The sequence below is a fragment of the Entelurus aequoreus genome, linkage group LG28 (assembly GCF_033978785.1).
Source record: "Entelurus aequoreus isolate RoL-2023_Sb linkage group LG28, RoL_Eaeq_v1.1, whole genome shotgun sequence".
NCBI lineage: Eukaryota > Metazoa > Chordata > Actinopteri > Syngnathiformes > Syngnathidae > Entelurus > Entelurus aequoreus.
The window spans coordinates 12,435,956-12,453,713 of NC_084758.1; the positions used below are offsets into that span (position 1 = coordinate 12,435,956).

Genomic DNA, 17,758 nt, shown 5'->3' on the forward strand with positions numbered 1-17,758 from the left:
TTTAAATCAAATTATGCTGACATTTTCATTGACATAGTTAGCAAAATGCCTGTTTAAAAATTCAGTGTAAAAAAATTAAATGTACAAAAATTTAGTGTAAAAAAATTCAATGTAAAAAAATTAAGTGTATAAAAATTCATTGTAAAAATTAAAGCTTTTGTAATAAAGACACAAATGAACCTCCATAGTTAGCGCTTGTTTTTCAAACATGCTTCCTCCCTAAAACTATTTTGACACTTAATTTATGTCACTGAATTTTTTGGCGTTTGAATTTTTGTGAACTGAATTTTTTTTTACATCAGATTATGCTGACACATTCATTGAAACATTGTTAGCAAAATGCGTGTTTAAAATTTCAGTGTAAAAAAAATTCAATGTACAAAAATTGTGTGTAAAAATATCTGGTTTAAAAAAATTAAGTGTAAAAAAATTCAATGTACAAAAATTTAGTGTAAAAAAATTAAGTGTATAAAAATTAATTGTAAAAATGAAAGCTTTCGCAATAAAGACACAAATGAACCTCCATAGTTAGCGCTTGTTTTTCAAACGTGTTTCCTCCCTAAAACTATTTTGACACTTAATTTATGTAACTGAATTTTTTGGCGTTTTAATTTTTGTGAACTGAATTATTTTAAATCAAATTATGCAGACACTTTCATTGAAACATTGTCAGTAAAATGCCTGTTTAAAAATTCAGTGTAAAAAAAATTCTAAGTACAGAATTTTTGTGTAAAAATAAATTCAGTGTAAAAAAAAAATTCAGTGTAAAAAAAAAATTCAGTGTAAAAAAATTAAGTGTATAAAAATCAATTGTAAAAATGAAAGCTTTCGTAAAAGAGACACAAATGAACCTCCGTAGTTAGCGCTTGTTTTTCAAACATGCTTCCTCCCTAAAACTATTTTGACACTTAATTTATGTCACTGAATTTTTTGGCGTTTGAATTTTTGTGAACTGAATTTTTTTTACATCAAATTATGCTGACACTTTCATTGAAACATTGTTAGCAAAATGCGCGTTTAAAAATTCAGTGTAAAAAAATTCAGCGTAAAAAAAATTCTGTGTAAAAAAATTCTGTGTAAAAAAATTAAGTGTATAAAAATTCATCGTAAAAATGAAAGCTTTCGTAATGAAGACACAAATGAACCTCCGTAGTTAGCGCTTGTTTATCAAACATGCTTCTTCCCTAAAACTATTTTGACACTTAATTTGTGTAACTTAATTTTTTGGCGTTAGAATTTTTGTGAACTTAATTTTTTTTTTTATCAAATTATGCTGACATTTTCATTGACATAGTTAGCAAAATGCCTGTTTAAAAATTCAGTGTAAAAAAAATTCAATGTACAAAAATGTATTGTAAAAAATTTCAGTGTAAAAAAATTAAGTGTATAAAAATTCATTGTAAAAATGAAAGCTTTCGTAATAAAGACACAAATGAACTTCTTGTTTTTCAAACATGCTTCCTCCCTAAAACTATTTTGACACTTAATTTATGTCACTGAATTTTTTGGCGTTTCAATTTTTGTGAACTGAATTATTTTCAATGGAAACTTGTTAGCAGAATGTGTGTGTTTAAAAATTCTGTGAAAAAAAATCTAATGTGAATAAATTCAGTGTAAAAAAAAAAAAAAAAAGCTTTCGTAACAAAGTCACAAATGAACCTCCATGGTTAGTGCTTGTTTATCAAACATGCTTCCTCCCTAAAACTGAATTTATGTAACTGCATTTTTTGCGTGTGAATTTTTGTGAACTGATTTTTTTTCATCAAACTATGCTGACAATTTCATTGAAAAATTGTTAGGAAAATGTGTGTTCAAAAATTCAGTGTATAAAAAGTCAGTGTAAAAAAAATTCAGTGTGAAAAAATTATATGTAAAAAAAAAATTCAGTGTAAAAAAAATTCAGTGTATAAAAATTGAGTGTAAAAAAAAAAATAAAGGTTTCGTAACAGAGTCACAAATGAACCTCCATAGTTAGCGCTTGTTTTTCAAACATGCTTCCTCCCTAAAACTATGGAGGTTAATTTGTTAATTTTATTACGAAGGCTTTTTTTGGCACTGAATTTATTTAACTGAATTTTTTCCGTTTGAATTTTTGTAAACTGAATCTTTTTATATCAATTTATGCTGACAATTTCATTGCACAATGTGTGTGTTTAAAAATTCAGTGTAAAAAAAGTCAATGTACAAAAATTCAGTGTAAATAAATTCAGTGTAAAAAATTAAAAAAAAACTTTCGTAACAAAGTCACAAATTAACCTCCATAGTTGGCGCTTGTTTATCAAACATGCTTCCTCCCTAAAACTATGGGGGTTAATTTGTTAATTTTATTACGAAAGCTTTTTTTTGACACTGAATTTATGTAACTGAATTTTTTGCGTTTTAATTTTGTGAAGTAAAATATTTTTAATCAAATTATGCTGACAATTTCAATGAAAATGTGTTAGCAAAATGTGTGTGTTTAAAAATTCAGTGTAAAAAAATTCAAGTGTAAAAAAATTCAGTGTGTAAAAAAAAAAAAACCTTTCGTAACAAAGACACAAATTAACCTCCATATTTAGCGCTTGTTTTTCAAACATGCTTCCTCCCTAAAACTATGGGGGTTAATTTGTTAATTTTATTACGAAAGCTTTTTTTTGACACTGAATTTATGTAACTGAATTTTTTGCGTTTGAATTTTGTGAAGTAAAATATTTTGAATCAAATTATGCTTACAATTTCAATGAAAATGTGTTAGCAAAATGTGTGTGTTTAAAAATTCAGTGTAAAAAAATAAAATTTTCAAAAATTCAGTGTAAAAAAAATTAAATGTAAAAAAATTCAAGTGTAAAAAAATTCAGTGTGGAAAAAAAAAAAACTTTCGTAACAAAGACACAAATTAACTTCCATATTTAGCGCTTGTTTTTCAAACATGCTTCCTTCCTCAACTATGGAGGTTAATTAGTTAACTTCATTACGAAAGCTTTTTTTTGACACTGAATTTATGTAAATGAATTTTTTGCGTTTGAATTTTGTGAAGTTAAATATTTTAAATCAAATTATGCTGGCAATTTAAATGAAAACGTGTTAGCAAAATGTGCGTTTAAAAATTCAGTGTATAAAAATTCAGTATAAAAAAATTCAGTGTAAAAAAAAGCTTTCGTAACAAAGTCACAAATTATCCTCCATAGTTAGCGCTTGTTTATCAAACATGCTTCCTCCCTAAAACTATGGGGGTTAATTTGTTAATTTTATTACGAAAGCTTTTTTTTGACACTGAATTTATGTAACTGAATTTTTTGCGTTTGAATTTTGTGAAGTAAAATATTTTGAATCAAATTATGCTTACAATTTCAATGAAAATGTGTTAGCAAAATGTGTGTGTTTAAAAATTCAGTGTAAAAAAATAAAATTTTCAAAAATTCAGTGTAAAAAAAATTAAATGTAAAAAAATTCAAGTGTAAAAAAATTCAGTGTGTAAAAAAAAACAACTTTCGTAACAAAGACACAAATTAACTTCCATATTTAGCGCTTGTTTTTCAAACATGCTTCCTTCCTCAACTATGGAGGTTAATTAGTTAACTTCATTACGAAAGCTTTTTTTTGACACTGAATTTATGTAAATGAATTTTTTGCGTTTGAATTTTGTGAAGTTAAATATTTTAAATCAAATTATGCTGGCAATTTAAATGAAAACGTGTTAGCAAAATGTGCGTTTAAAAATTCAGTGTATAAAAATTCAGTATAAAAAAATTCAGTGTAAAAAAAAGCTTTCGTAACAAAGTCACAAATTATCCTCCATAGTTAGCGCTTGTTTATCAAACATGCTTCCTCCCTAAAACTATGGGGGTTAATTTGTTAATTTTATTACGAAAGCTTTTTTTTGACACTGAATTTATGTAACTGATTTTTTTGCGTTTGAATTTTGTGAAGTAAAATATTTTGAATCAAATTATGCTTACAATTTCAATGAAAATGTGTTAGCAAAATGTGTGTGTTTAAAAATTCAGTGTAAAAAAATAAAATTTTCAAAAATTCAGTGTAAAAAAAATTAAATGTAAAAAAATTCAAGTGTAAAAAAATTCAGTGTGTAAAAAAAAACAACTTTCGTAACAAAGACACAAATTAACTTCCATATTTAGCGCTTGTTTTTCAAACATGCTTCCTTCCTCAACTATGGAGGTTAATTAGTTAACTTCATTACGAAAGCTTTTTTTTGACACTGAATTTATGTAAATGAATTTTTTGCGTTTGAATTTTGTGAAGTTAAATATTTTAAATCAAATTATGCTGGCAATTTAAATGAAAATGTGTTAGCAAAATGTGCGTTTAAAAATTCAGTGTGTAAAAATTCAGTATAAAAAAATTCAGTGTAAAAAAAAAGCTTTCGTAACAAAGTCACAAATGATCCTCCATAGTTAGCGCTTGTTTATCAAACATGCTTCCTCCCTAAAACTATGGAGGTTAATTTGTCAATTTTATTACAAGAGCTTTTTTTGACACAGAATGTATGTAACTGAATTTGTTTCCGTTTGAATTTTGTGAAATAATCTTTTTTTTTTTTTTAATCAAATTATAATTTCCCTGAAAAAAAATTCTGTGTAAAATAAATTAATTAATTAATCGCTGAAAAATTCAGTGTCGAAAAATGTGCAGCAAGACTCCCTTCTGGTAAAATAAGGCTGAGGCAATCGATCCTGTCTCAGAAGCAGCCAATGAGGTGTCACGTTTGAAGTCATGTGACACGGGTCTTGCAAACAGCATAAAGAAGCAGTTAACTGGACATGATGCAACATAATATGTATAATATACATAAAAAAAAGTTCATTTTTCTTTTTATATTTTTACTGAAAAGACACTCATGAAGTAGGATTTACAATACTAACTATGACCAATAAAACACTGAATATTGAGAATATATGCAAACTAACCTCCTTGATCAACATGTTTTATAATGGAGCAGGAGCAACAAAGACACAACAAACATGGAGACAGTGTACAAAACATGCACATATGGGATATAATATCATATCATAAATATAATATCACTGTTCTTTGTTGTAGAACTCTGCCTCCGTCTGACACTCGCTGCTTTGTAAATTAGCCCCGCCCACTCTGTCCGTGCCTCGTCTGCATGAAGTAGACTTTGTACGTCACTCAGAAGTGCAGATTCTACCTATTTCTATAGTTAGAATCGGTTAGAAGCAGTGGGCCGCCTTGAAATGTTAATTAAGTTTTCTTATGTCACTTAACTGCTTTTTATGCTGTTAAAGTCACGTGACTTTAGACTTGACACCTCATTGGTTGGTTCTGAGATTGCCTCAGTCTAACTTTTTGAAGCAGCCAATTTTTATACACTAAATTTTATACTCAAAAGCAAAAACTTAAGTTACATAAATTCACATGTAAAATTCACAAAATTCAAATGCAAAAAATTCAGTTACATAAGTTCAGTGTTAAAAAAAGCTTTCGTAATAAAATTAACAAATTAACCTCCATAGTTTTAGGGAGGAAGCATGTTTGAAAAACAAGCGCTAACTATGGAGGTTCATTTGTGTCTTTATTCCGAAAGGTTGTTTTTTTGTTTACACTGAATTTTTTCACATTAAATTTTTTTACACTGAATTTTGTCACATTTAATTTTTTTACACTGAATTTTTATACACAAACATTTTGCTAACAGGTTTTCATTGAGATTGTCAGCATAATTTGATTTAAAATAATTAACTTCACAAAATTCAAATTCAGTGTTAAAAAAGCTTTTGAAATAAAATTAACAAATTAACCTCCATAGTTTTAGGGAGGAAGCATGTTTGAAAAACAAGCGCTAACTATGGAGGTTCATTTGTGTCTTTATTCCGAAAGGTTGTTTTTTTTTTACACTGAATTTTTTCACATTAATTTTTTTTACACTGAATTTTTTCACATAACATTTTTTTACACTGAATTTTTATACACACACATTTTGCTAACGAGTTTTCATTGAGATTGTCAACATAATTTGATTTAAAATAATTAACTTCATAAAATTCTAATTCAGTGTAAAAAAAGGTTTTGTAATAAAATAAAAAAAATAACCTCCGTGGTTTTAGGGAGGAAGCATGTTTGAAAAAGAAGCGCTAAATACGGGGGTTAATTTGTGTCTTTATTCCAAAAGCTTTTTTTTTTACACTGAATTTTTTTCACATAAAGTTTTTTTATATTGAATTTTTTACAATTAATTTTTAAAGACACACATTTTGCTAGGAAGTTTTCATTGAGATTGTCAGCATAATTTGATTTAAAATAATTAACTTCACAAAATTCAAATTCAGTGTTAAAAAAGCTTTTGAAATAAAATTAACAAATTAACCTCCATAGTTTTAGGGAGGAAGCATGTTTGAAAAACAAGCGCTAACTATGGAGGTTCATTTGTGTCTTTATTCCGAAAGGTTGTTTTTTTTTTTACACTGAATTTTTTCACATTAATTTTTTTTACACTGACTTTTTTCACATAACATTTTTTTACACTGAATTTTTGTACACACACATTTTGCTAACGAGTTTTCATTGAGATTGTCAACATAATTTGATTTAAAATAATTAACTTCATAAAATTCTAATTCAGTGTAAAAAAAGGTTTTGTAATAAAATAAAAAAATTAACCTCCGTGGTTTTAGGGAGGAAGCATGTTTGAAAAACAAGCGCTAAATACAGGGGTTAATTTGTGTCTTTATTCCAAAAGCTTTTTTTTTTTACACTGAATTTTTTCACATTAAATTTTTTTACACTGAATTTTGTCACATTTAATTTTTTTACACTGAATTTTTATACACAAACATTTTGCTAACAGGTTTTCATTGAGATTGTCAGCATAATTTGATTTAAAATAATTAACTTCACAAAATTCAAATTCAGTGTTAAAAAAGCTTTTGAAATAAAATTAACAAATTAACCTCCATAGTTTTAGGGAGGAAGCATGTTTGAAAAACAAGCGCTAACTATGGAGGTTCATTTGTGTCTTTATTCCGAAAGGTTGTTTTTTTTTTACACTGAATTTTTTCACATTAATTTTTTTTACACTGAATTTTTTCACATAACATTTTTTTACACTGAATTTTTATACACACACATTTTGCTAACGAGTTTTCATTGAGATTGTCAACATAATTTGATTTAAAATAATTAACTTCATAAAATTCTAATTCAGTGTAAAAAAAGGTTTTGTAATAAAATAAAAAAAATAACCTCCGTGGTTTTAGGGAGGAAGCATGTTTGAAAAAGAAGCGCTAAATACGGGGGTTAATTTGTGTCTTTATTCCAAAAGCTTTTTTTTTTACACTGAATTTTTTTCACATAAAGTTTTTTTATATTGAATTTTTTACAATTAATTTTTAAAGACACACATTTTGCTAGGAAGTTTTCATTGAGATTGTCAGCATAATTTGATTTAAAATAATTAACTTCACAAAATTCAAATTCAGTGTTAAAAAAGCTTTTGAAATAAAATTAACAAATTAACCTCCATAGTTTTAGGGAGGAAGCATGTTTGAAAAACAAGCGCTAACTATGGAGGTTCATTTGTGTCTTTATTCCGAAAGGTTGTTTTTTTTTTTACACTGAATTTTTTCACATTAATTTTTTTTACACTGAATTTTTTCACATAACATTTTTTTACACTGAATTTTTATACACACACATTTTGCTAACGAGTTTTCATTGAGATTGTCAACATAATTTGATTTAAAATAATTAACTTCATAAAATTCTAATTCAGTGTAAAAAAAGGTTTTGTAATAAAATAAAAAAATTAACCTCTGTGGTTTTAGGGAAGAAGCATGTTTGAAAAACAAGCGCTAAATACGGGGGTTAATTTGTGTCTTTATTCCAAAAGCTTTTTTTTTTACACTGAATTTTTTTCACATAAAGTTTTTTTATATTGAATTTTTTACAATTAATTTTTAAAGACACACATTTTGCTAAGAAGTTTTCATTGAGATTGTCAGCATAATTTGATTTAAAATAATTAACTTTACAAAATTCAAATTCAGTGTCAAAAAAGCTTTTGTAATAAAATTAACGAATTAACCTCCATAGTTTTAGGGAGGAAGCATGTTTGAAAAGCAAGCGCTAACTATGTAGATTAATTTGTGTCTTTATTCCGAAAGGTTGGGGTTTTTTTACACTGAATTTTTTCACATTAGATTTTTTTTACACAGAATTTTTTCACATCTAATTTTTTTACACTGAATTTTTAAACAGACACATTTTACTAACACGTTTTCATTGAGATTGTCAGCGTAATTTGATTTAAAATAATTAACCTCACAAAATTCAAATTCAGTGTCAAAAAAGCTTTTGTAATAAAATTAACAAATTAACCTCCAAAGTTTTAGGGAGGAAGCATGTTTGAAAAAAACCCGCTAACTATGGAGGTTAATTTGTGTCTTTATTCCGAAAGTTTTTTTTTTTTTTACACTGAATTTTTTCACATTAATTTTTTTTACACTGAATTTTTTCACATAACATTTTTTTACACTGAATTTTTATACACACACATTTTGCTAACGAGTTTTCATTGAGATTGTCAACATAATTTGATTTAAAATAATTAACTTCACAAAATTCTAATTCAGTGTAAAAAAAGGTTTCGTAATAAAATAAAAAAAATAACCTCCGTGGTTTTAGGGAGGAAGCATGTTTGAAAAGCAAGCGCTAACTATGTAGATTAATTTGTGTCTTTATTCCGAAAGGTTGGGGTTTTTTTACACTGAATTTTTTCACATTAGATTTTTTTTACACAGAATTTTTTCACATCTAATTTTTTTACACTGAATTTTTAAACAGACACATTTTACTAACACGTTTTCATTGAGATTGTCAGCGTAATTTGATTTAAAATAATTAACCTCACAAAATTCAAATTCAGTGTCAAAAAAGCTTTTGTAATAAAATTAACAAATTAACCTCCAAAGTTTTAGGGAGGAAGCATGTTTGAAAAAAACCCGCTAACTATGGAGGTTAATTTGTGTCTTTATTCCGAAAGGTGTTTTTTTTTACACTGAATTTTTTCACATAACATTTTTTTACACTGAATTTTTATACACACACATTTTGCTAACGAGTTTTCATTGAGATTGTCAACATAATTTGATTTAAAATAATTAACTTCACAAAATTCTAATTCAGTGTAAAAAAAGGTTTCGTAATAAAATAAAAAAATTAACCTCCGTGGTTTTAGGGAGGAAGCATGTTTGAAAAACAAGCGCTAAATACGGGGGTTAATTTGTGTCTTTATTCCAAAAGCTTTTTTTTTACACTGAATTTTTTTCACAAAGTTTTTTTATATTGAATTTTTTACAATTAATTTTTAAAGACACACATTTTGCTAAGAAGTTTTCATTGAGATTGTCAGCATAATTTGATTTAAAATAATTAACTTCACAAAATTCAAATTCAGTGTCAAAAAAGCTTTTGTAATAAAATTAACAAATTAACCTCCAAAGTTTTAGGGAGGAAGCATGTTTGAAAAGCAAGCGCTAACTATGTAGATTAATTTGTGTCTTTATTCCGAAAGGTTGGGTTTTTTTTACACTGAATTTTTTCACATTTAATTTTTTTTACACTGAATTTTTTCACATCTAATTTTTTTACACTGAATTTTTAAACAGACACATTTTACTAACACGTTTTCATTGAGATTGTCAGCGTAATTTGATTTAAAATAATTAACCTCACAAAATTCAAATTCAGTGTCAAAAAAGCTTTTGTAATAAAATTAACAAATTAACCTCCATAGTTTTAGGGAGGAAGCATGTTTGAAAAACAAGCGCTAACTATGGAGGTTCATTTGTGTCTTTATTCCGAAAGGTTTTTTTTTTTTTTACACTGAATTTTTTCACATTAATTTTTTTTACACTGAATTTTTTCACATAACATTTTTTTACACCGAATTGTTATACACACACATTTTGCTAACGAGTTTTCATTGAGATTGTCAACATAATTTGATTTAAAATAATTAACTTCACAAAATTCTAATTCAGTGTAAAAAAAGGTTTTGTAATAAAATAAAAAACTTAACCTCCGTGGTTTTAGGGAGGAAGCATGTTTGAAAAACAAGCGCTAAATACGGGGGTTAATTTGTGTCTTTATTCCAAAAGCTTTTTTTTTTACACTGAATTTTTTTCACATAAAGTTTTTTTATATTGAATTTTTTACAATTAATTTTTAAAGACACACATTTTGCTAAGAAGTTTTCATTGAGATTGTCAGCATAATTTGATTTAAAATAATTAACTTCACAAAATTCAAATTCAGTGTCAAAAAAGCTTTTGTAATAAAATTAACAAATTAACCTCCATAGTTTTAGGGAGGAAGCATGTTTGAAAAACAAGCGCTAACTATGGAGGTTCATTTGTGTCTTTATTCCGAAAGGTTGTTGTTTTTTTTCACTGAATTTTTTCACATTACATTTTTTTTACACTGAATTTTTTCACATTACATTTTTTTACACTGAATTTTTAAACAGACACATTTTACTAACACGTTTTCATTGAGATTGTCAGCATAATTTGATTTAAAATAATTAACTTCACAAAATTCAAATTCAGTGTCAAAAAAGCTTTTGTAATAAAATTAACAAATTAACCTCCAAAGTTTTAGGGAGGAAGCATGTTTGAAAAGCAAGCGCTAACTATGTAGATTAATTTGTGTCTTTATTCCGAAAGGTTGGGTTTTTTTTACACTGAATTTTTTCACATTTAATTTTTTTTACACTGAATTTTTTCACATCTAATTTTTTTACACTGAATTTTTAAACAGACACATTTTACTAACACGTTTTCATTGAGATTGTCAGCGTAATTTGATTTAAAATAATTAACCTCACAAAATTCAAATTCAGTGTCAAAAAAGCTTTTGTAATAAAATTAACAAATTAACCTCCATAGTTTTAGGGAGGAAGCATGTTTGAAAAACAAGCGCTAACTATGGAGGTTCATTTGTGTCTTTATTCCGAAAGGTTTTTTTTTTTTTTACACTGAATTTTTTCACATTAATTTTTTTTACACTGAATTTTTTCACATAACATTTTTTTACACCGAATTGTTATACACACACATTTTGCTAACGAGTTTTCATTGAGATTGTCAACATAATTTGATTTAAAATAATTAACTTCACAAAATTCTAATTCAGTGTAAAAAAAGGTTTTGTAATAAAATAAAAAAATTAACCTCCGTGGTTTTAGGGAGGAAGCATGTTTGAAAAACAAGCGCTAAATACGGGGGTTAATTTGTGTCTTTATTCCAAAAGCTTTTTTTTTTACACTGAATTTTTTTCACATAAAGTTTTTTTATATTGAATTTTTTACAATTAATTTTTAAAGACACACATTTTGCTAAGAAGTTTTCATTGAGATTGTCAGCATAATTTGATTTAAAATAATTAACTTCACAAAATTCAAATTCAGTGTCAAAAAAGCTTTTGTAATAAAATTAACAAATTAACCTCCATAGTTTTAGGGAGGAAGCATGTTTGAAAAACAAGCGCTAACTATGGAGGTTCATTTGTGTCTTTATTCCGAAAGGTTGTTGTTTTTTTTCACTGAATTTTTTCACATTACATTTTTTTTACACTGAATTTTTTCACATTGCATTTTTTTACACTGAATGTTTAAACGGACACATTTTACTAACACGTTTTCATTGAGATTGTCAGCATAATTTGATTTAAAATAATTAACTTCACAAAATTCAAATTCAGTGTCAAAAAAGCTTTTGTAATAAAATTAACAAATTAACCTCCAAAGTTTTAGGGAGGAAGCATGTTTGAAAAGCAAGCGCTAACTATGTAGATTAATTTGTGTCTTTATTCCGAAAGGTTGGGTTTTTTTTACACTGAATTTTTTCACATTTAATTTTTTTTACACTGAATTTTTTCACATCTAATTTTTTTACACTGAATTTTTAAACAGACACATTTTACTAACACGTTTTCATTGAGATTGTCAGCGTAATTTGATTTAAAAAAATTAACCTCACAAAATTCAAATTCAGTGTCAAAAAAGCTTTTGTAATAAAATTAACAAATTAACCTCCAAAGTTTTAGGGAGGAAGCATGTTTGAAAAAACCCCGCTAACTATGGAGGTTAATTTGTGTCTTTATTCCGAAAGGTGTTTTTTTTTACAATGAATTTTTTCACATTTAATTTTTTTTACACTGAATTTTTTTACACTGAATTTTTAAACTGACACATTTTACTAACACGTTTTCATTGAGATTGTCAGCATAATTTGATTTAAAATAATTAACCTCACAACATTCAAATTCAGTGTCAAAAAAGCTTTTGTAATAAAATTAACAAATTAACCTCCAAAGTTTTAGGGAGGAAGCATGTTTGAAAAAAAACCGCTAACTATGGAGGTTCATTTGTGTCTTTATTCCGAAAGGTGTTTTTTTTTACACTGAATTTTTTCACATTTAATTTTTTTTACACTGAATTTTTTTACACTGGATTTTTAAACAGACACACTTTGCTTACAAGTTTTCATTGAGATTGTCAGCATAATTTGATTCAAAATAATAAACTTGACAAAATTCAAACGCAAAAAAATCAGTTGCATAAATTCAGTGTAAAAAAAATAAAAAAAGGTTTCCCTAATAAAGACACAAATTCAAATCTCAAAGGAGATTTGAACCTAACTATTTACAGACTAAAATAGGACGATGCATGCTGATAAGTGTGTGTGCTCCAGCCTAGGGGCCGTCTGCAAAGTGCTCTGAAGGGTCACGTGGGCACAGTGAGACAGATCCACAACCAGCATGTGGTGCCCTTGCAGCAGGCCATGGTAAACCCCGCCCCCTTTGCACCCCGCCCTCTTTACATCACATGACCCACTCATCTTATGTACAACAGCTGCAACGCTGATTTGCTCCAACAATACACTTTTTTATTATTTTTTTGGTAATTTTTTAAAAATGTTTTCCTTGTCCACCGTCCACATGAAGAAATATGTTAGAGCGAGGGTAAGCACAATTTATCACCGTCCTGTCTTGTCACGTCCATACTGGTGTGCACCAAGCGCTGCGGTTCAGTACACTGCAGCAACACAACCCATGTTGCAGCAACACAACCCACGTAATAGTGAGCGGAACACACATGACGTTTTATTGTGCATGCAGAGGTAGATAAAGCGACATTTATATAAGCCACACCCACTACATTTTAGAAGAAATAAATAGTTTGCCATATATTACTCGCACCGGACTATAAGTCGCAGATATATACGTTGTGAGATTAGTTGTTTGCACAGACATTTTTATTTACATACCTTTAATTGTTTCCAAACGGTGTCTGTAACGCGGCAGTAAAACGGCTGGTCAGACAAAACATAAGTCCTGGTCATGGACCCGCTAGCTGCGGAAACTAACGCCACTGTAAGTTAATAATACTAACACGGACACTCGCAAACGTGTTAGCGTATTAGCTAATGCTAACGACGCTAACTTCATTACATTACGATACTGCGTGAAAACACTCCTACAGACATCGCACACGGGACCCGTTTAGTAAGTGCGAATAGTTTTAGTGATATTGTAAAACTTGCAAACGTTGCTCGGTCTGATGAATGAAGGATCCATACTAATAGAATTGTGATGGACAACGGCACTTATACTTCCGTTTGAACCTCTTAAGGCCCAAGCTGTTTGTTTACATGCCTTTTTTTTTATTTCTCTTTGCTATTTGGGCTTATTGGACCCTAATTAGAATAAAAACTAAGAATCCTCTTTTGATATGATGTACTTAGTCCATAAGTACACAAACGTTAGATTCTTGTTCATAATTTTCAGAAATCGATTAAAAAAATTATATATACCGTATTTTCCAGACTATAAGGCGCACTTAAAATCCTTTTTTTTCCAGTAGATGGCAGTCACACATAAGAGATACGTGTAGACTGCAATATGGTGGCAGTCACACATAAGAAAAACGTGTAGACTGCAATGTGATGGCAATATGATGGCAGTCACACATAAGAGATACGTGTAGGCTGCAATATGATGGCAGTCACACATAAGAGATACATGTAGACTGCAATATGATGGCAGTCACACATAAGAGATACGTGTAGGCTGCAACATGATGGCAGTCACACACAAGAGATACATGTAGACTGCAATATGATGGCAGTCACACATAAGAGATACGTGTAGACTGCAATATGATGGCAGTCACACATAAGATGTACGTGTAGACTGCAATATGATGGCAGTCACACATAAGAGATACATGTAGACTTCAATATGGTGGCAGTCACACATAAGAGATACGTGTAGACTGCAATATGATGGCAGTCACCCATAAGATATATGTGTAGATTGCAATATGATGGCAGTCACACATAAGAGATACGTGTAGACTGCAATATGATGGGAGTCACACATAAGAGATACGTGTAGACTGCAATATGATGGCAGTCACACATAAGAGATACGTGTAGACTGCAATATAATGGCAATCACACATAAGAGATACGTGTAGACTGCAATATGATGGCAGTCACACATAAGAGATACGTGTAGACTGCAATATGATGGCAATCACACATAAGAGATATGTGTAGACTGCAATATGATGGCAGTCACACATAAGAGATACGTGTAGACTGCAATATGATGGCAATCACACATAAGAGATATGTGTAGACTGCAATATGATGGCAATCACACATAAGAGATATGTGTAGACTGCAATATGATGGCAGTCACACATAAGAGATACGTGTAGACTGCAATATGATGGCAATCACACATAAGAGATATGTGTAGACTGCAATATGATGGCAATCACACATAAGAGATACGTGTAGACTGCAATATGATGGCAGTCACACATTAGAAAAACATGTAGACGGCGATGTGATGGCAGTCACACATAAGAGATACGTGTAGACTGCAATGTGATGGCAGTCACACATAAGAGATGCGTGTAGACTGCAATATGATGGCAGTCACACATAAGATATACGTGTAGACTGCAATATGATGGCAGTCACACATAAGAGATACGTGTAGACTGCAATATGATGGCAGTCACACATAAGAGATACGTGTAGACTGCAATATGATGGCAATCACGCATAAGAGATACGTGTAGACTGCAATGTGATGGCAGTCACACATAAGAGATACGTGTAGACTGCAATATGATGGCAATCACGCATAAGAGATACGTGTAGACTGCAATATGATGGCAGTCACACATAAGAGATACGTGTAGACTGCAATATGATGGCAGTCACACATAAGAGATACGTGTGGACTGCAATATGATGGCAGTCACACATAAGAGATACGTGTAGACTGCAATATGATGGCAGTCACACATAAGAGATACGTGTAGACTGCAATATGATGGCAGTCACACATAAGATATACGTGTAGACTGCAATATGATTGCAGTCACACATAAGAGATATGTGTAGACTGCAATATGACGCAAGTAAACAACACCAACATTTTATATGTTCCACTGAAAATATAGAACATTACGCTCAAAAATCCAACATTACATGTTATGTAGACCACAAGGAAGTGTTTTGAATTTAGAAAAAACAAATAAAATATGCGCCTTATAATCCGACGCCTTATATATGAAAATAGATCAAAAATAGACCATTCATCGGCGGTGCGCCATATGGTCCGGAATATACGGTGTATATATTTTTTTAAATAATAATCCATTTTTAAAACTATGTTTCTAGGCCATCTTCATGCAACCAGAAATAGATTTTCTAACCTGAAACCTATTTCATTATGATTATTATACCAAATAATACTTTGCAAGAATCAGTCGACAATGGGATCGTCACTCCAGGAACGGGATCGACTCGTTAGGCCAAAGATTCACACCCCTCATTTCTGCTCATATTTGATATACTGAACTGTACTGCTTGGTGGAACCAAGTTACTACAGTCATGTGACTTCCTGATGACAAAATGTCTCTCATTTTGTCATACAGGACTAGTGTGTGTGTGTGTGTGTGTGTGTGTGTGTGTGTGTGTGTGTGTGTGTGTGTGTGTGTGTGTGTGTGTGTGTGTGTGTGTGTTCTTGTATTTCTACCCTTCTTGAGACATCAACAAGGAAAAGTACCGTCCATATATGCATCTAAATACTAGAGTCCGTGAACATTGCTCCAAAGTCAGGATTTTTGGTTGATTTAATGTGCATCCAAAAGTAAACATTGACAGGTGCAAAGGCAACCCATATGTGAGCATAGGATGAACAAATGCACTACGCTACTAAGACTATAGTGGCCATTAACAGTTAGCTGCTACAGCTGGGTTGCCCAAAGTGCGGCACAGGGGCCATCTGTGGTCCCTGACTCCTTTGTCATCGGCCTTAAGCACATTACAAAAAAACAAAAATAGAGATCTCATTTGCACCCCCTGGTGGTGAAATCTATCAAAATGAGGGTGGTCCCAAAAAGGAGGGATTTTTCACATTGACTGTGTGTCGCTTTTAAAAGTGCTCCCCCTCTGGTCGACATATGAAATAACAAGTGTGTGTAAAAATTTGAAATGTGTCCCCTTTGGCCAAAATTAATTTAAAAAAAATAAATAAATATGTATATAGAGATATACTGTAATAACTTGAAGTAAATAATGGAGATTAAAAACCAATTACGAACAAAAAATTCAAAAAACTAAATAATTAACTAAAAGCAGTCTGTTTCTCACAATGTGTCGACTTCTTTCTTAAAAAATTGGGAACATCATATTCTTTCTGTTTCTGTAATATTGCAATATTTTATTGTAAAATTTTTACTTTTTTATGTAAAATTATAACTTTTTTACTGCAAAATGGCGACATTTGTCATGAAATTCTGACTATCACAATATTGCCAAATTTTATTCGTTGTTCTTGTAAAATAGTGACATTTTTGGAGTAAAATTCCGATTATTGTTATAATATTGCCAACATTTTAAAGTTTTCTTAAAAGCAGTCTTTTTCTCACAATGTGTCGACTTCTTTCTTATAAAATTGGGAACAATTTCTCATATTCTTTCTGCTTCTGTAACATTGCAATATTGTCTCGTAAAATTATTACTTTTTAATGCAAAACGGCGTCATTTGTCATATAAAATTCTGACTTTTATCACAATATTGCCCATTTTTTTCATTGTTCTTGTAAAATAGTGACATTTTTGGAGTAAACTTACGACTTTTGTCATAATTTTGCCGAGTAAAATTCGGATTATTATTATAATATTGCCAACATTTTAAAGTTTTCTTGAAAGCAGTCTTTTTCTCACAATGTGTCGACTTCTTTCTTATGAAATTTGGAACAATTTATCAAAAATAATTTCTGTTTCTGTAATATTGCAATATTTTACTGTAACATTTTTACTTTTTTATGTAAAATTATTACTTTTTTAATGCAAAATGGTGACATTTGTCATATAAAATTCACACTTTTATCACAATATTGACATTTTGTTGGTTGTTCTTGTAAAATAGTGACATTTTTGGAATAAAATGACGACTTTTGTCGTAATTTTGCAGAGTAAATTTCCGATTATTATAATATTGCCAACATTTTAAAGTTTTCTTAAAAGCATTCTTTCTTAAAAAATTGGGAACAATTTCTCATATTCTTTCTGTTTCTGTAACATTGCAATATTTTATTGTAAAATTTGTACTTTTTTATGTAAAATTATAACTTATTTACTGCTAAATGGCGACATTTGTCATTTAAAATTCTGACTATCACAATACTGCCAAATTTTTTTCATTGTT

The 17,758-nt window shown here is 29.5% G+C and overlaps 1 protein-coding gene across 1 annotated transcript in view; it reads left to right on the forward strand.

Moving 5' to 3' along the window:
- The window catches only part of LOC133644895 (prominin-1-A-like), a 162,299-nt gene that overhangs the window by 93,309 nt on the left and 51,232 nt on the right, over positions 1 to 17,758 (forward strand). The window contains exons 18-19 of the mRNA XM_062039649.1: positions 12,714 to 12,806; positions 12,967 to 12,984. Of these exons, the coding sequence (XP_061895633.1) occupies positions 12,714 to 12,806; positions 12,967 to 12,984 (111 nt within the window). The remainder of the gene's footprint in view (positions 1 to 12,713; positions 12,807 to 12,966; positions 12,985 to 17,758) is intronic.